This window comes from Mercenaria mercenaria, unplaced genomic scaffold (assembly GCF_021730395.1).
Source record: "Mercenaria mercenaria strain notata unplaced genomic scaffold, MADL_Memer_1 contig_4744, whole genome shotgun sequence".
In the NCBI taxonomy this organism is placed as follows: domain Eukaryota; kingdom Metazoa; phylum Mollusca; class Bivalvia; order Venerida; family Veneridae; genus Mercenaria; species Mercenaria mercenaria.
The window spans coordinates 39,256-59,872 of record NW_026462996.1 but is presented as its reverse complement, the minus strand read 5'-3'; the positions used below and the strand labels follow the sequence as shown (position 1 = coordinate 59,872).

Below are 20,617 nucleotides of genomic sequence, written 5' to 3'. Positions count from 1 at the left end.
GACCTACTTTCTTGTTTTTGAAGCTGCAGCAAAAAGAATTTGACCACATGTATAAAGTTTGATACAGATTACAAGACTCATTTTGAGTAGTCTAGAAGGCGTGGACGGTAGCATGCATTTCCACTATCGTCCATGAACAGGCTCAATCAAATCGAGCCTGCAACATTTTCGTTTTTGTCGTGTGAAGTTTCTACTTTTTATATTTTAATAATTTTAAACAATATCCAAATCGTTTCGAATCACATATAAACCAATGTGTTAGTTAACATATTATAACAGAAACTAGCTTGTATCCATTTCTTATCAAGATATTTTTTATTTGATCTATGCCAGGGTGTATTTTTTTTTTAAATGTTTAATTTCCGTAAAAATATGATGTCATCACTTTACGGAAGTTTAAAATATATGAATTTATATATGAATTTTAACCGAAAAAAAAAAGACAAAATCTGTTTGTTTAAGGAAAAATAACGTTCAAAGAATAAACTCTTGTAAATAAATAAAAAGAGAATGATAGTTTGCAAACAGTGTTTCAGTATTGTAACGGCAGGCAATTAACCTAACCAGTGTTCCTCTATTCTGTATCAGTACAAACCTGTTCTCCACAAATAACTGCCAACTTCCCCACATAAATCAGAGGTGGAGGATGAATGATTTCGGAGACAATGTCTTTTATCAAATCGTCACGGTGAACATTCGCCTCGCCACGGGCTCGAACTCACGACCCCGCGGTACGTAGATGCTCGCTGTCCCTATCGAGCTAAGCGGGAGGACTGATGGCAGATATGTGTGTGCTATATAACTATAGTACTTAGAAAAGGCAGTAATCTTATCAATACCGTAGTTTTCTCGCAGTGGCACAGACAATATTTGGCTAAAACGTGTAATAAAAATGTATACAAAATGATAGTTCTTTGTAGAGCTTGCCTAAGGAAACTGTATCGGAAAAAGTTAACGCAGGATGAGTCTGACTGCAACCCCACTAAAGATAATGGTGTGCAAATCAGGGCTGATGTTGTAGGCAACACGCATTCGAAATATGTCATTTATATTGCTAAAGTAGAAGCAGGCCTTTGCATAACAATTCCACCTGAAGCTCGGCTGGACCTTTTAGATCGTTTGAAAGTCTAGCCGTGTTTGTATATGCCATCTGCATGAAGACCGACTTGACACATCACTTGCATGGCATCACACTGAATGTGAAACCGCCACTGATATGGCCTGTCAAGAAGCTACTGTTCTTGACTTATGCATCACAGGCATCACAATGCCAAATGTTATTTCTGTTTGATAGACTATAGTCAGGATCAGATTAACTGCAGTGCACACATGCCTCTTTTTGTGGTGTTTAGGCCTAGTCCGCAACATAGACCAAACATCATTTTAGTTTTCACGAAATGAAGAACATTAAGTAATGAATGCGTATGACATTTAGTATGTGTCTAAAGAAATAATTATAAATGCACTGAAAAAAGATGAAACAAATAAAGAAATGAAAAATATATAAAAAATAAATAGAAAACTTGTACAAATGACTGGAAACAAATAACTTCCTCATCACTGGTGGCGTGCGCGTCGCGAGGAGGGCATGCAGTAGGTTGTCCGGTGTGTTGCTAGAAATTTACTGCACACATTTGCCAATCTACTGCAAAAATAACCTAGGATAAGTCAAATTCAATGAAACTTCAACCAAGCGAATAATAATGATTTTACAGTATTTGCTTCTCTCCCTACCACACATGTATGCATAACATACCTATTTCCGCGCTTTGAAATCATTTATATGCTATTTGAGTTACAAAGAGATGTAAAAATATGTGACTATCAAACTATTTAAAAAATATATATAAAGTATTGGTTAGTTTACATTCGGGAACACCCTGTAGTTATATTTTTGTTAAAAGTTCTGCCCTCCCCACCCCCTTGCATCAACATAATAGTTACAGAAAATGTGTATAATTATTATCTACATATGCTGGCCAAATATGGTTTTGATGCACGGGTGTGGAAGGGGACGGGGAACAAGGTCATGTGAAGAAAAATAGCTTTAATATGTATATAACAGGGTACGTAATTCTGTTTAGAGGAAAAATCACCGTTCTACGTACCAGATATTGAAATTTGACTTTGCGAAATAAAAAAATGTATGTACTACTTTGATGGTATTTGTAATTACATATTTATTTCTGAGCGGTTTATTGTTCACTCTTGGAGTAGGCAAAGTCATATAGAAAGTGTCCGAAGTCCTTTGTTAAAGATATTTGTATAAATAATGACAAAACAAAGCTATATTCTACATGTTTCAAATTGTTTGTGACTGATTTCAGTTTAATCAGCGATAATTTCTAAGGTAAACAAACCGTTTAGACCCCCCTCTCAAAAACAATATCCAAACAAAACAATCAAAACAAATTAAAAAAAAAAAGAAAAGCAAAAAAGGAGAAAAAAATCACGTTTTCATATGCTTAACATTTATAAGAATTTATTTTATTGTACACCTTGCATACACTATCAGTTAAATGTTACACATGTTAGAAGTGATAACAACCCAACACAATAAATGACGTTTTCATTTCAAGATGACCACCAAGTAAAATGATAAAAAGGTTTCCAATCGATTTTAAACAAGAAAGTATTAATACTTTACTACTTTTAAAAATTACATTTGATATATAGCCAACAGAAACACACAAGAAAGATTGAGCCATTCTTTTATAAACTAATTCTTTTTAGTTTGGGATACTGTCTAGGAAGGCGATTATTCCTATTGGATCCTTGTTCTTGCTGTTTACTGTAAAAGATGAGTTCCTATGCCACCAATATGAGAGAAGAGTATAAAAAAATTACCTTTTTAGACATACTTGCTCCTTCTCCTCCGGCTGCAGTAACCTGTGCGATTCGTCCCTTATCAATATATGCAGTAGAGTTTAAAACTGAAGATTTTCCTGATTTTATTGGTCCAAGGAGTAATAGGCGAACGTTCTCTGCCTCTTCTTTCATAGCAGGGTTTTGAATGTCCTCAATGAGTTTATTTTCATACTAAAGAAAAACGGAAACATATTATTGGCATTAGTTTGAATCAACGACTACTAATACAATGACAAGAGTCATCTTGCAACAACATTTGCACTGTACTTGATATTGATGGCTGTGCGAAAAATAAAGCCGAGCATATGACTTTCAGAATACAGTCCATGTATAGCTGTCACACTGGCAGAGCATCTCTGTATTTAACAGGTTTGCTGACAGAGTATATTCCCAGTAGACAAGCTTTGAGATCGTCTGAAAATTTTTAATGTTTTGATGTTGTTCCATACAACAAGTGCAAAAACATTCAATAATAGGAGTTTCTGTACTATTTGTGCAAAACTTCGGAATGAAATGCCGTTAGAACTACGCAAATGTAAATCATTTGGCACATTCAAAAACAAATCCCAAGACACTGTATTTCAGAGATTTCGCGGCATTGGTTTAAATTGTTTTATAACTGTTTATCATGCGAAAACAGCAAATGATAGTTCTTAAATTTTTGTTTTGTAATATGTTTCACATTTCAACATTTATATTTCCAAGGTTTGTTTGATAAACGTACTTATTGGTAAGGCTCTATGGGTAGGGTAGTGTGTTGTATTTTTCTTAAATAGTATATGATGACACCATTAACCAGGGAGTTTGAACCTTTATATGCAGCTCGTCTGGGCGCACCAGATGCTTTAGGTATTCGCAATAGGGTTAAAATGACCACAAGGGGAGGGGTGAAGTCATGACTGTTTGTTACAATAAGGCTGTTATTATTATTATTGGCATTGTTAATATTGTTATAATGACTACTATGATTATTATGTACAACGCCATTGAATATATCATTGTATAAAAAAGGCGTTTAATCAAACTATTCAGTTTCAGTTTCAGTCCAACAGTACAAATGCAGAGATTTCATTTCCGTTACTATATGAAACAACAAACGATGCAAAAATCTGTTAATATATACATGACAAACAACTATCTGAAAAAAAAAACAACAACATCATTTCCTTTTGAAAGTTATTGAGGAAATAAACAAATATGAATGTGTGTCAAGCCTGACTAAATAAGGAAGGAATGCAGTTTAAACTGTTAATAGTGAAGTCAAAATATACATAATCATAATGAAATAACCTAAAGAAAGTCACATGAGTATACAATGTAATTAATGATAATATCTGGATAAAAAGAATCGTGCATGGAAGTCTGAAAGATAAAATCTTTAATGTAAGAAGTAATAACATTGAAACCAGACGTATATTAGGAAAATATAATCGGAAATTCGACCGACTAATACGAAATATATCATGGAGCGGTAAAAGGCACTGGTTCAAACAAGACAGAATTCTGTTATGTGAATGTTTTCTAACTAGCAACGAATGTAAACACAAAAAAAAAAAACGGTTTGGGAGCTAATGCATCTTATCAAAACTGGAATGCTATAGTAAAGTTGTATTTCGAGTCACTTGACAAAAAGTTTCTTATGTCTTTGTATTTGTTTATGTATTATTAGTATGAAATGCTCAAGTAGGTTTTGTTTGTGATTTTGTCCAAATGACAAAACCGTCATCTAGGAGTCGTTTCCAGTCCTTTTTTATACATGTAGCAAATGTTGTGTCTGTTAAATCTTGTGCCGAGTCTTTTCATTGTCAAGCTATATATATATATATAGCTAGTGCAAAGGAATTGTAAGATAACTAGTTCTTGTCTTCTTACTTATTGCTTATAATACACAATATATTTGGAGGTAAGTTCAAAGAACAATGATTCGAAGTTATGGATTAAATCTATATAACGAATACGCCCATAAATGAATGAAGAACGTTTTTTTAAAAAACCGTTGATAAACGAATGTTGGATACGTTGAAATAAAGCATTGTATGTCATAAAAAACAAAGCAAGGAAAAAAAGGTAAAAGGTGAACTTACTTCAGTGCTGCACAATTTTAAAACATCTCTTACATTGGCATGTGACAACCATTCCTTATAATAAGTAAAACAAAGAGTGCCAGACTGTCACAAGATATGCCTTTCTAAATATTCAGTTACTTATCATAAAGGTAATAATGTTGATGTTATATGCCTTGTTAACCCCCAAAAAAGATTCAGAAGGAATCAAGGTATTTATGAGGTTCCTTGTAAGACGAAAATGAAAATCGGATCAAAACTGAATTGACAAGGCCAACTTCGCAGATTTCGAGTCATTGAAAGGCCATAATCTAAGAGTGCCTCAGGGCTATTTGGATGGTTATCGAAATTGGCCGACGTATTATGCCCACAAACATTGTCAGCATGTTTGGTGAAGTTCAGATGAAAACTGTTCGAGCGGACAAGGCTGAATTCGCAGTGTTTCGAGTAATTAAAGGGCCATATTCCAAGGTTGTCTATGGCGATTTGGGTGGTTTTCGGATTTGGCCGAGATATTATGCTCACAAACATTGTCAGCAAGTTTGGTGATTATCAGATGGACTCTGTTTGACTTAGAGAGTTATCAGACTAAATTCGCACATTTTTTGACTTATTCAAGGACCATAATCCAAGACTGCCAGAGGCGATTTTGGGTGGTTATCGAATTTGTTGAGATATTATGCCCACAAACATTGTCAGCAAGTTTGGTGAAGATCGGATAAAAACTGTTCGACTTAGATAGCGGACATGCTTTTGACGCCGACCAAACCAACCCGCCCGCCTCGGGTGTTCACATAATATGCCCCGCTCTTTCAGAGACGGACGTATAATAAATGCTATGCATAGATCTTACAAACACATTCTAATAAACTTATGCCCTTTTCTCGTTATTCCGAGCTCATTAACTGGTATTTCTGGTCAGTAACAGATTTAAGTTTTTGCTATAGTTACTCCATCATCTAAACTAAAAAAAACCCACAGAGAAACATTCTAAGGATCGTTGTCAATGAATTATCCAGGCTTTCACATGATGACCCTCACCCTCTGAAATAGCCAGATCCTTTCTCATTGAACTGAGACTTGTGATCATTTGTACTAGCTCCCAAAAACAAAGACATTTTTAGAATTTTTTTTCCCAAATTTTGAACAGATATATAACTGTGTTTGTGGACAAAAAAGTTTAAGATAAGTGATTTCTATTTCCAATAAGAAGGATATATATTACCCCTGTGATTTTAGATAACGAAATTTTGTACCAAAATTTTCCGTTGTGTATATTTTTATTTCAATGTAAACAATTGTATTTTCTTTTATTATCTTTAACAGTCAGATTATTTGCCACAATATGCATAAAATTTAGAAACAGGAAATAACTGCATGTGCAAATTTTCCAAATGCTCGGATCAATGAGAAGGCTCGGAATTACGAGAAAGAGGCAAAATTATACACACGAAATTTTATTTTATGAATTACCTCATCAGTCCAATCTCCAGTCTTTTCAAATTGCCTCCAAGGGGTTTCGGTAAGTGGGGGACAAGTCCTTTCATCTTCTGATAAAGAAAATCAACAACGTCTCCGTTAAATGGAGTAAAAACGTTTAGAATAGAAAATATTAAAACTCCACAAGTCGTCAGACAAATTGAAAGTCTTGCAGAGTCAGTTTGAGCATGCTTATGGACGGTAATCGCATTGTTTAATTAGTTAACACGTGCACGATTTTAACGACGGAAATGCAGAGCTTTCGAGATGTCCAATATATTAAAAAAAAAGTACATATATATCCAAATCCATTGTTAGTGATTAAACTTTTATTATAGTTATTTGTTTTCCCACCTTATAAACAAACAATAATCATTGCATTTTCAATTATAACAACTGCATGTGTGCTAACAACATAACATATTAAAAAATATTGAGAAAGATATGGCTGAAAAGAAAACAACCTCTGCTACCCATATATATGCGTCAAAGTATGGGGAAAATATCTAGAAATTTGATAAAATGAAAGAAAACAATTTCAGGATTGTTAAATTCATGACTTTTGTTCTGTACAGCAGGTAACATAGATAGCTTACTTTTCCACTGCATTGATATAATATGGACAGGATTAGGATTGACAAACGGCGTTCACTCAGCAATTTCACTCTATAAAAATGTGTTCCCCTTGTGAGAGATGGTTAAGGGTAAGTATCTTTTAAGTGTGCAAAATGTTTAACTGTAACAAAAATGGCCGGTAAGTGGGGATTTTATTAACATTGCAGAAAAATAAATGTTCATGTGCCGTGACGCAAACCCTTTCCTTTACCAACATTGCCTTTATAGCCGCATAACTATCAAGGCAAAAAGAAATATTGAAGGCTTTGGACTCAAGTACAATGTTCACAAACAAATGTCATGTATATGATTAATTGTGAAATTTACCGGTTCAATAATAAAGGTCAATTAGCAAACCCTTATCTCTCAAACACAATAATCTGGTATATTGTGCATGTTATTTTGTTTTTTGTTTTGTTCTTTGTCTATGAAAATATACATTTGGGCGAAGTGCTCGAGAAAAGTATTGGGAATTTCTGGCAGACGTTTTGTACCGAGTAAAGCACTCGTTTTCATGTCTTTGCACCTTTCTATTATCAACATCAGGCAAGTAAGAAGTATGTCATAAGCAAACAACACTACTTTTATCAAGCGATTGCCCCGTGTGTACGATATCGAAATGTCACGCGGGTTGGCTATCCTTTTGGTGTTTTTTAATACATTGTACAGTACATAATATAAAAAAGCTTACTTTTATATTATGGAAGGGGATATCCGCCATTTCACACATTTTATTAGTTGATATTTCAATATGCCAATTCATTTCCCATGTTTGGTTTTATAAGTGCATTATCCCTATTTGTGTACATTAACATTAAAATAGTCAGTGTTTTAAATGAAATATTAAAATGTGTCAGTTATGAATAAATAAAAATTTCAAATGCAAATTTTTAATTGAAATTGAGTTAATTGTTTTACAATTGCAAAATTCAATTTCTTGTTACATTTTTGTTATTTTCCATAGCATTGTTTATATTTAGATACATCAACAGTGCTTTAAAAACAGAGGCATAGATAAGATCTTTTCTATATGTCTGATAAAAACGAACATCAGTCGCACCATGAAATGTTGATTATCAAACATATAATCGTCCTCATAATAATGACTGTAACAAAATCAGATTGTTGATAATAATTTTGACGTTATAAAACGACGCCGAAAACCAACCCTCATTATTACGGCAGAGGTCGCCGTATAATAATTAACTGCTCTCTCTCCGGTGCAACGTCCATTTTCACCTCATAAAAAACACAGCGGCGAAGTGTTCAAACTTGCGAAATATGACGATTCTGACCATGTTTGAAAGGGTATAGACCCGGTTCGAACACCTATGACCATGATATATACAGGTATCATATATGGTCCTTGTAGGCATAGGTCCTAACTAAAGTCTGAGACCCAGTTCGCGTACCTAGGATAGCGCGAGGGGTCAGGGCAGGTCGTACAAGGTCACAAGGTAGCGTTCGAACTTAGAAAGTCTGCCTTTTTGACCACGTCGGAAAGATTTTCAATAAAGTTCGGCCCTGTATCACCAAAACATATACCTGTATCATACATTGATGTGTAGTTATGGATCCTGGCTATCGATTGACACCATGTTCGAGTACACTGGATAGCCCTAGGGGTCGGGGCGGCGGGACGTATAAGAATATTATTTGGTCTTCTAACTTCGTTTTTCACCATGTCTAAAAGGTTATCGACCGGGTTCGAGCCCTATGCCAAAGAAATATACATATATTATACATGGTCATATAGGTATGAGCCCTGGTTATTGAACGAGACCAAGTTTGAGTAAAGACGTACCCATAAGGGTACAGGCAGGCCATTTAAGGTCACCGGGAAATGTTCAAATTTAAGAAATATGTCAATTTTGATCATGTCTGAAAGGCTTTAAATCCGATTCGGACCCCTAAAGCCATGATATAAACATGTATCATACATGGTCGTGTAGGTATGTAGGGTCGAATAAGGACACCGTTTCGTCTTCTAGCTTCGTATTTTGACCATGACTAAGAGATTTTCGACAGGATTCGAGCCTTTATGCCAAAGTAATAAACATATATCTTACATGGTTGTATGGGTGTAAGTCCTGGCTATCGATTGAGATCGTATTTTAGTACCTATGATATCCCTAGAAGTCAGTGCTTGTCATATATGGCTACAAGATATGCCTCCAACAGTAGTTTAGAAAATACCGAAACTGGCGCAGTTTGACCTCATTTTGACCCCTTACCCTTGACCTAAACTGACCAATATCGGTAAACTAAAAAAAAAAAAAGACAAAAAAAAAAAAAACACAAGTATTAACAAATTACTGTGAAAACCTCTAGCTTGACAAATTAAACACTTTTGCCAAACTTCTGCCAAATTTCTGCCACAAAGGCAGCAATGTGACAGTGTCTGCCACAAAGGCAAAACTTTAGCAAAATTCGGAAAGGTTATTTAAAGTATTTAAATTTGATAAAACACTTATATTAAGTTTCTGCCAAATTTCTGCCACGAAGGCAGCAATGTGTCAGTGTCTGCCACAAAGGCAAAACTTTAGCAGGTTATTTTAATTGATAAAGTGCAAAGGTATCGGTTTTATTTTCAATTAGTAGCTACATTATTAGTCTTTAAATAATTTTAAATACATATAATATAAATGAGTTTACAGAATAAAATATATTGTTTGAAAGAAAGAAAATTTACTGATAATATAAATCCTTATTATGTTACAGCAAAAAACGGGGAAAAATGATAATGGCTACCTGTTCATCTTGTGGAAGAATGAAATCAAAGTTTGTTAAAAGTACAGAGGGTAATTTAGATATCCATAAAGCTATGTTACCTCTTTTACCTAAAAAAGGTTTAACACTTCCAGGATATAACTATTGTGGATCGGGAAATCCTTTGGCTAATGGACCTCCTGTTAATGAACTAGAGGTAGTATGTATGGACCATGACTTTTGCTACGACAGTGGTGTAAAAACGGTATATGTGACAAGCAAATGCTTTCCAACTTAAATAACACTCAATCAACAAGAGGGTCATGATGACCCTGGATCGCTCACCAGACTAATATGAGCTACATGTTTCACATGTCAAACTGATGATTTTTAGAACTTTTTTGGAAGATTTTCTGATATACAATCAAGTAACCCCTGGGGCGGGGCCAATTTTACCCCGTGGGCCATGATTTGTAGAAGTCTACTAGGCAATGTTACATATCAAACATCTAAGCCATCTGGTTTATTTTAAGCATATTTATGAAGATTTCCCTATGTACAATTAAGTAACCCCTGTGGCTGGATCAATCTGACCCTGGGGGGTCAAGATTTGAACAACTTTTGTAGAGGTCAACTAGGCATTGCTGCAAGTCAAATACCTAAGCTCTAGGCCTTCTGGTTTATTTTAGAAAATTTTGAAGATTTTTCTATGTACAATCAAGTAACCCCATGGGGCGGGGTCAGTTGGACCCTGGGGATCATGATTTGAATTTTTTTTGTAGAAGTCTACTAGGCAATGCTACACGTCAAATATCTAAGATCTAGGCCTTCTGGTTTATTTTCAGAAACATTTTGAAGATTTTCCTTTGTAAAATCAAGTGACCCCTGGGGCGGGGTCAATTTTGACCCCGGGGGTCATGATTTGAACAAATTTTGTAGAGGTTCACTAGGCAATGCTTCATGTCAAATATCTAAGCTCTAGGCCTTCTGGTTTATCTTTAGAAAATTTTGAAGTTTTTTCTATGTACAATGAAGTGACCCCTGGGGCGGGGTCAGTTTTGACCGCAGGGTCATAATTTGAACAACTTTAGTAGAGGTCTACTAGGTAATGCTACATATCAAATATCTAAGCTCTAGGGCTTCTGGTTTTTGAGAAGAAGATTTTTTAAGATTTTCCTATGTAAAATCAAGTGACCCCTGGAGCGGGGTCAATTTTGACCCCGGGGTCATGATTTGAACAAACTTGGTAGAGATCTATTAGGCAATGCTTCACACCAAATATCTAAGCTCTAGGGCTTCTGGTTTTTGAGAAAACGATTTTTAAAGTTTTTCCTTTCGGTTGCCATGGCAACTAGAGTTCTGCATGGAATTCAATTCTTTGAACAATTTTTGTAGAACTTCACCCAAGGAACATTCCTGTGAAGTTTGGATAAAATTGGTCTAGCGGTTTATGAGAAGATGTCGTTTAAAGTAAAAGTTTACGGACGACGGACGCCGGACAGTGAGTGATCCTAATAGCTCACCCTGAGCCTTTGGCTCTGGTGAGCTAAAAACATTTGAAGAAAAGATTGCATAACATTTAGTTGTAAAACCAACAATTAAAACGAAATACAAAATTGGGCTCGGGAAAAATTATAAAAACGGTAAAAGGTGGTAGAGTATTTACTTAAGCCCTTAGGAGCTGAAAGCTCACTCAAAAAGACCCCCAAAATAACATGGAGTGATGAATTAGCAGAAGAATTACATAAACCAATTAAACGAAAATTTATGAAACGAAGAGTGATAGTTAGTGATATTGATGATACTTGGTCTGCTGATTTAGTTGATATGCAAGCTTTTTCAAAATATAATAAAGGTGTGAAGTACTTGTTAACCGTTATTGACGTGTTTAGCAAATATGCTTGAGTTATTCCATTAAAGAATAAAACTGGAGAATCTGTTACTGACGCATTTGGTAAAATAGTTTTAGAAGGTAGAACACTTACAAATGTATGGGTAGATGAAGGAAAAGAATTTTATAATAAAAAGGTTTGAATCATTTTTTGAATAAAAAATAAGATTAACATGTATCATACATTTAATGAAGGAAAAGCTTTAGTAATTGAAAGATTTAATAGAAGTTTAAAAAGAATAATGCAGAAATATTTTACAGCAAATAATACTTACACTTATTTAGACAATTAGCAGGATATGTTTGAAAAATATAACAAAAGAAAAGATTCTAGTATAAAAATGACACCGACTGAAGCCAGTAAAAACTTAGATAAAGGTACTGTTTACTTTAATTTATATGGTAATTTAAAGATACCAAAGACTAAACCAAAATTTTAAATTGGTGATCGGGTTCACTTAAGCAAACTTAAACGACATTTAAAAAAAGGATATACACCAAACTGGACAGAGGAAATATTTATAATTGATAAAATCCATAATACAAATCCCAGAACATATACTATTAAAGATTTGAATAATGAAATAATTCAGGGTTCATTTTATGAACAAGAACTTTTACCTACTAAACAAGAGGTTTTCAGTATAGAAAAAGTTATTAAACGAGACTATAAGAAAAAAACAAGCTTTAGTAAAGTGGAAAGGTTATAGTGAAAAATTTAATAGCTGGATTCCGTTTAGTGAACTGGTAGAAATTTAAATTGAAAAAAAATATATATGTGTATTATATAAATGAGTAGTAAAAATCTAATTTCTAATGGAATAGAAACAATAGATCAATTAATAGACCACTTGACTAAACTTGCTGCTGCTTATAGAAAAAGTTATAAATTTTGTGGAAGAGTAAATACAGGATTACAAATTACAGAAGGTATTTGTGGTTGCTCGGCTGCATTAGCACTTGTTCCAGCTATTCCTATATCTGTGGCATTTGCTGACGCTGTTCCATCAGTAATTACTATATTTATTAATAGACTAAAAATTGAAGACAAGAAAACTATTTTAAAATTACATCACCACAAAATAAAACAACTAATAAGAAGTATATTATATAAATGGTTAATAGAAAGGTAGATAGAACGATTATGCCAAAATTATCTAGCACTTCAGAAGAAATAATGAATGAAGATAGAAAATCATATAAAAAGTACTAAAAAGAAGAAACGTTAGTAAATCAAAACTTGATCAAATAGTTAGCGATGAATATAAAAGACATATGATTGATCAATTGCAAAATGTTATAGATCCTTATCTTTTTGAAAAGAATATAGATATTTTTCGAATGGGATTGTGGTTGTTTAATGTTAGAAGAGCAAAATAATGTAAGATTATGTGATTGCCCCAGATCAAATAATCATCGAAACAATCCTAAAAAAGTTATTGCAACCGATTGTGATACTAATGAAGAAAAATCATATGAAAGTATTTACACAGCATCTCAAGACCTTTTAATATTAATTCCGGGTTAATAAAAATGTGCTGTGAAGGGAAAAACCGAGTAAAAAGCGGAAAATCGAAAACAAATGGGAGAAAGTATAAATTTAAATATTTTATCTCTTCTTAGAATTTTTTTTTTTTGCTTAACGATTTTTTTCTAAATATAATATATAGATGGCTGTTAGAGAAATTGAGAGGTCTTCAAAGCAATATAAAACTTTAAAAGGTACAAAAATAAATGTTGTTTTAAAAATAACTTTTGCGAAAATTAGTAAAACAGATACAATATATAAATCAGCTTACTTTCAATGAAAACCTTTAATTATTATGAGAGAATCTCAAAAAGCTTTTGATAAAATAATAAATAGGATTGGTAATTAGATTTCAGAAGGAAGTGGTAGGAGAATAGAGTCAGTTGATGCTCATTATATAAATAGATATAAATACGGACCGCTGGCTACTTCTAGTTATTTAGAATTACCAAAACCATTTCAAAATTCAATGAAAGGATTGATAAATATAAAGAATGAGCATGATAATGAATGTTTTAGGTATTGTCATTTAGCTTACAAATTTCCTGTTGAAAAAGATCCTCAAAGAGTTTCAAAATATAAAAAGCATATAGAAAAACTCAATTATAAAGGAATAAAATTTCCTGTAACATTAAATCAAATACCCAAAATAGAAACTCAGAATGATATTTCATTTAATATATTTGGTTATGAAGATAATAGTGTTTATCCATTGTACATACAGTCGAACTTCGATGGCTCGAACTCGAGGGTCCAGTGGAAATTAGTTCGAGTTTTCCGTTGTTCGAGCCATCCAAATGGCGGCCATTTTGAATTCGGAAATTCGAGGGCATGATGTGTTACAAACCTTACATCGTAATATATTGTCATATTGTACCTAAATGTGTATATGATATGATGATAAATAAAAAACAAACGCTGCAATATGCTTTATTTTCAAATATGACATAGATACGAAAATAAAACACAGATAAAACACTAATATAATTCAAAGAGCTATAAAGTATTTTTAGTTCTTTGTATAATTATAAGTAATATATACAAATACTATCAAATATATTGCTTTCCAGTAGCCGACTTAGCTATATCCACCCGTTTCCGGATCCATACTAAATTGTTCAGCCATGCGAAAGCAGTATGAAAATTGACATCAGATCTTCCGATTTTATGCAGAAAAAAATAAAGACAAACATTGCTCAATTATTTTAGATACTTTTATTCGTTTAAATCAAAGCCAATTAAAGTATTGCAATGAACGAAAGTCACTTTGTTTAATTTGTGTGTCGTATATCGACGCTAATTACATAAGCGTGTGAAAATTACGCACGCGCCGGTTAAAGGGGAAGCTTGGCGAATGTCAGGCAGAGGTGTGAAAAACTTGGTAAACACAAGCCATTCCGGCGTCAAATTGTCTGTTCGACAGAATAAGTGTAATTATCACTGTAATTAAGTCAAGGGGACCACCAAATGTGTTCGAGAGTTCGAATTTTTGAAGTTCGAGCGATCCGAGGTAGAACTATATAGAATAAAGAAGGAATAAATTCGGGACCGGGCGAAGAGTTCGAGCGATCCCGGGTGTTCGAAAGATCCGAGTTCGAGCCATTGAAGTTCAACTGTATCAAAAAATCAATATAAAACACCGTGACATGTTGTTAATTAATAAAGATAAGATAAACCATTATGTTTGGATAAAGACTTTAATAGATTAATGAGTAACAAAACCAAAGATCAACATAAAAAACATTTTTGCAAATCATGTTTACAAAATTTTTCTCAAGAAAGAATATTAAATGAACATATTCCAAATTGTTTAGCTATTAATGGTGTTCAGGCTTTAAAAATGCCAAAAGAGGGAAGTAAAATACATTTTGAAAATTATCACAAAGGCTTAGCCGTATCTTTAGTAATTTATGCTGATTTTGAATAAATAACTAAAAAAGAATCAACTGCTTTGCCGTCACCTAAATCTTCATTTACTGAACCATATCAAAAACATATAGATTATGGTTACGGTTATAAAGTTGTTTGTTGTTATGATGATAAATATACTACACCAACACAAGTTCACAGAGGTTCTAATGCAGTTAATAAATTTATTGAAAAAATACTTGAGGAAAAGGAATATTGTAAGGCAATATTTAATGAAAACTTTAAAAAAAGATGAATTGAAAATGTCTAAAAAAGATGAAGCTTTATTTAAAAAGCAAACCTCTTGTCATATTTGTGGAAAAGAATATAAGACAAATGAAAATGCGGTAAGATATTTTTATCATATAACAGGAAAATTTAGAGGAAGTGCTCATCAAGAATGTAATATTAATTTTAGACTAACACACAAAATTCCTGTTATTTTTCATAATTTAAGAGGTTATGATGCACATTTTATTATGCAACAAATAGGAAAATTTAAAAAGGAAATAGATGTTATTCCTAATAATATGGAAAGATATATGGCGTTTATGGTAGGTGATTTGATTTTTATAGATAGTTTTCAATTTATGTCTCAAGCATTAGATAACTTAGTAAAAAAATATTCCAGAATTTAAGTACACTTCTCAAGAATTTAAAAATGATGGACGTGAGTCCCTGGAAGCTGGGAGCTGGAAGCTCACACACAAAAAAAATTGAATTATTAAAAACAAAAGGTACTTATCCATATGATTACATGGCTTCATTTAAAAAAAAAAAAAGAAACAAAACTACCTCCTAAAGAAGAATTTTATTCTATTTTTAACGAAACGCATATATCTGACAATTAATATGAGCATTCTAAAATGTTTGGAATAAATTTGAAATAAAAACAATGGGAGAATATCATATATCTATATTTAAAAACTGACGTATTACTTTTAGCTGATGTTTTTGAAAATTATAGAAAACTATGTTTGGAATATTATAAACTTGACCCTTGTCATTACTTTAGTAGTCCTGGTTTAGCTTGGGATGCAATGTTAAAAATGACTGGAATAAATCTGGATTTAACAACTGATATTGATATGTATCTTTTTATTGAAAAGGGACTGAGAGGAGGAATAAGTTATATAGCTAATCGTTACAGCAAAGCAAAAAATAAATATATGAAAAACTATAATTCAAAATTTACATCTAAATACATTATGTACCTCGACGCCAATAACCTCTACGGTTGGGCCATGTGCCGACCTTTACCCTCTGGAAATTTTAAATGGGTCACTTTAAAACAATTATATAAGAAATTAATTGCAAAAGGTAAAACTAACTTTATAGTTGAATGCGATCTTGAATATCCAAAAAAAATTACATGATCTTCACAATGATTATCCTTTAGCACCTGAAAAAATTAAAATACCAGACAAATGGCTTTCGAATTATAGTATAAATATCAAAAAAGAATTTGAAATAGGAAAAAGTAATGTAGAAAAATTAGTTCCAACTTTAATGAAAAAACAAAACTATGTTGTCCATTTTAAAAATCTTGAACTGTATGCACAATTAGGATTAAAAGTAACAAAAATACATAGAATTTTAACTTTTGACGAAAGTCCTTGGTTAAAAGGATATATTGATTTTAATATTAAAAAAAGATCTAAAACAAAGAATTCTTTTGAAAAAGACTTTTTTAAAGTCATGAACAACTCTGTATTCAGTAAGACGATGGAGAATTTACGCAAAAGAATCAATATTAAATTAATACATGATGAAAATCTTTTATTGAAATATATAGCAAAACCTTCATTTGTTAGTTCAACAATGTTTAATAAGAATTTGTTTGGTATTCATAAAATAAAAGAAAGTTTATTATTAAACAGACCTAACTGTTTTGAGACATACCGCATGTTTAGTGTTCAACCCATTTACAGTTGGACACTACGCTTCCCTCTTTGATTGTGTCTGACGGAAGAGGGGGTGGACTCTATGATAAGCATTTTTTAAATCCTAATAGGACTGAACTGTTTTGATATTTGTCTTCTGGCCTGTTTCGTCGGGCCCTTAAGGGTGTTTCTCTTGTTGCTCTGTCTTCTGAAAAGGCATTGAGTACATACGTTTTTGGTTCTTAAGGTTTGCATTTATATATTTATACACGAGCATTTTTGTGTCTTACATGCCATGCCTTTTTGTTTCCATTACGTGTGTAAGAGATTCACCTGGAGGGGATTACTTTTATTTACACTGTCCCGTGTCTTTGGTACATGGTGGGGGTAAGAGTGAGGTTGGGTGCGCACCATAAACCGGTTAAAGCTCCCCAGTGGTGTTTTTGCCACTGACCGTTCCAAGGCGGTGCCCCACTGTGTTCCTTTGTTTGTTCGTTTTGTCCTAATGTGTTGGCTGTGTGTGTGTGTGTGTGTGTGTGTGTGTGTGTGTGTGTGTGTGTGTGTGGTGCACGCGTCTGCGTGCTGTGGGTTTCGTTTTGAGGAGGCTGCGTTTTTGGTGCGTGGCATTCCCTGTTTGATATTTGTCTTTGTTTTGTTATGTTAGAATGTGCATTCTGTATTTATCTAAATATTTGACGTATGATTTTCATTATAATTACATTAAAGAAAAGTTTAAAGATTCAGCAAAGCTTTTATTCACTGACACTGATTCATTATGTTATGAAATAAATACTGAAGATGAATATGAGGATTTTTATAAGGACAAAATTTATTTGATAATAGTTATTATGATAGTAATTCAAAATTTTATTTCGATAATAATAAAAAAGTAATTGGAAAAATTCAAAGATGAGGCTGTCGGAATTCCCATTGTTGAATTTGTTGGATTAAGAAGAAAAATGTATTCATATTTATAAGAAAATGAAGTTAACATTGAAAATTGTAAAGGAATTAAAAAAAACATGTTGTAAAGAAAACAATAGTTCATGAAAATTACAAAGACACCTTATTCAATTTAACCCAAAGTAACCATACCTTTAAAGTTATTCGCTCTGATAAGCACAATCTGTTTAGTTATGTTATTAATAAAACATCTTTATCATGTTATGACGATAAAAGATATATTCTTGATAATGGTATTAATACATTAGCCTATGCAGCTTCAGCTCTTTATGAGCTTTGACTCAGCCCGGTTACAGAACCATACATTGTTAATTGAATATTTTAACGTTTAAACCATCTATATAAATAACTGAATTTGTTTGAAATTGATCAGCTAGATTCATTTTTTTCTGTTATTTTTTACATTGTAACTTAGAAGAATTTTATTTTCTTTGTTTTTTAATTCCCATTTAGCTTCTCCTTTATCTAATACCATTGCATCTATAAGAATAATTAAGATGCAATTTTGTTTAATTGTTACATTATTACCATTTTGAACTAAACCAGGACTAGCATTACCAACTTTCCATTTAAATAATCCAGCAGCATCTTCTGTTGCAGATGTTAAAAACAAAGGAGGTTTTCTTACTATTTGCCTTTCTATTTTACTTACTTTTTCATTTATATTATTGAATATTCCCATTATATAAAAACAATGTAATAAATCAATTAACTAGATTAACCAGATAGAATTTGACATAATTTCCTGGTTCTATAGTAAAATCCATCGGTATGTTTATAATGTTTAAATTTGGCCAAATTGTAACTGTTGTTCCTTTGCTTAAATTAATTTCAATTTTTTCTTGAAAACCAATGTGGTATTTTTTATCTCAGGTGTTATATGCTCATATCCGCTCGTGAATTCACTCCTCCAGTTAAGTTAAAAATAAACAATCTTAATTTTTTACCAGAGTATTCAATGATAATGTTAATTTCAATTATGTAATCCCCATCTTGTTGGATTTCAAATGTATATCCATCGTTTTCTTTTTTAATAAAACTTTTATAATCTGTAAACTTATTAACTCGTATTCCAAATAATGCAAAAAAATCTGAGATCTTTAATACCTTTTGTTGTGACTGTTTATCTTCAATATCAAATTTTGTTCCAAGATAATATTTTACATGTAGTTGTCTGCTATTGTAATATTTAAAAAGAAACACTTCACGTTTTACTTTTTCTAGTTCTTCTTCTATTGCTATATATTTATTTTCATGTTCAAGAATTACTTCAGCCAAATCATCAGCTCGTTTTGTTGTAGCATCTTCAGAAGCAGACAAATTGTCAACAGTATTTTTTGTTTTAGCTTATTGTGTTTCTTGTTTTAAAAAAACATTTTTTACTTTTGTAATTTCTTCGGCATTAGTGGTAATTAATTCTCCTTGTTTAACTTTCTTTTCAACTACAAAGTCCAGTTCATTTTTATTTTCTTCAATTTTAGTTTTAAATTAGTTAATATCTTTTTGTAATATTTCTGTATGTGTAATTAATTCTGCGTACGTTAAATTGTGACGTGTGTCGACAATACTTATCCAGTTCTGAAGTTGTTTCTTGAAATTTTCTGAGTTAGAATTTAAGTTAGAATTAGACTCATTTCTAAGGTTATTTAATTCTGTGTCATGATCATCACCTCTTTGTGAAGCTGCCTTTTCAAGTTCAGATTTATATTCTGCAAGTTTTTTGAAAATGTGTCTAACATATCTTGATACTTTTTTGTAAAGTCAGTATTTAGTTTATTTATTTCTGTTCTGAGTTCTAACTGATACATATTTTGTAACTTTTTCGCAGCTTCAATAATCTCGTCTTTTAGTTCTTCATGTTTAATCATACTATCTTTTAATTCCTGATATTGATTGTATTACATTTCAAAATTGGTTCTGAATACTTCTTTTATCTGACTATCTGTCAAATTAGATTTCTCTTCAAGTTCTTTAATAGAATCAACTATAGCTTTTATTTCTTTTTCAACCTTGTAACTGAAAAATTACGTTTTCATTGTTTCTTTTTCAGTCTTTTTATTTCTTCAATGTTTCTTACTTCTTCTTCGAGCGTCTGTTTAATAGATTTGATGTCTTCAAGATTATAGTCTTCTATTACACTTTGAATTATTTTAAACACAAACTGTCTTGAAACTGCATCACTGGGTTACCTGGATTTCCTCAGTTAATTATTCCATTACCTGCCATATCTAATGGTCTGTTCATTGTGTTCATTATTTTTATGAAGAGACGAGTCCATGTCCTTTTTAATTTTTTTCTAGTGGCATAATCACTTAAATCAATATCAAATTTAACTTTACTTATACTGTTGGGTTCACTCATTTGTTTTAAACATCATTAAAAACTCCCATCTATATAATTCCCGTAAAGTTTTTTCTTAAAAACTTCCTTGGTTTGTCAACATATAAAAAATCATATTTTTATTTTGTTGCATTAGCAAAAGAATCGTAATCTATATTTTGTTCATTACAAATCATATTATTTTCCTTTCTACCTGGACTTTTAAACAAAATATAATGTGAACAGTTAATTCGAATATTTGTCGGTATTTTATAGTAAGACTGACTTAAATAAATAACAGAACAGTTTTTGCGACGTCCTTGAATAAAGTTTTTTGTTATTTCATTTTTAAACTTTTTTCGTCACATATAAAATTTTCAAATATTACTAC

The 20,617-nt window shown here is 32.2% G+C and overlaps 1 protein-coding gene across 1 annotated transcript in view; it reads right to left on the bottom strand.

The window, feature by feature from the left end:
- LOC128554138 (interferon-induced protein 44-like) overlaps positions 1–20,617 on the bottom strand; it is a 37,774-nt gene that overhangs the window by 7,044 nt on the left and 10,113 nt on the right. Inside the window, exons 2-3 of the mRNA XM_053535386.1 lie at positions 6,405–6,481; positions 2,848–3,039 (exon numbers count right to left, since the gene is read on the bottom strand). Of these exons, the coding sequence (XP_053391361.1) occupies positions 2,848–3,039; positions 6,405–6,481 (269 nt within the window). The remainder of the gene's footprint in view (positions 1–2,847; positions 3,040–6,404; positions 6,482–20,617) is intronic.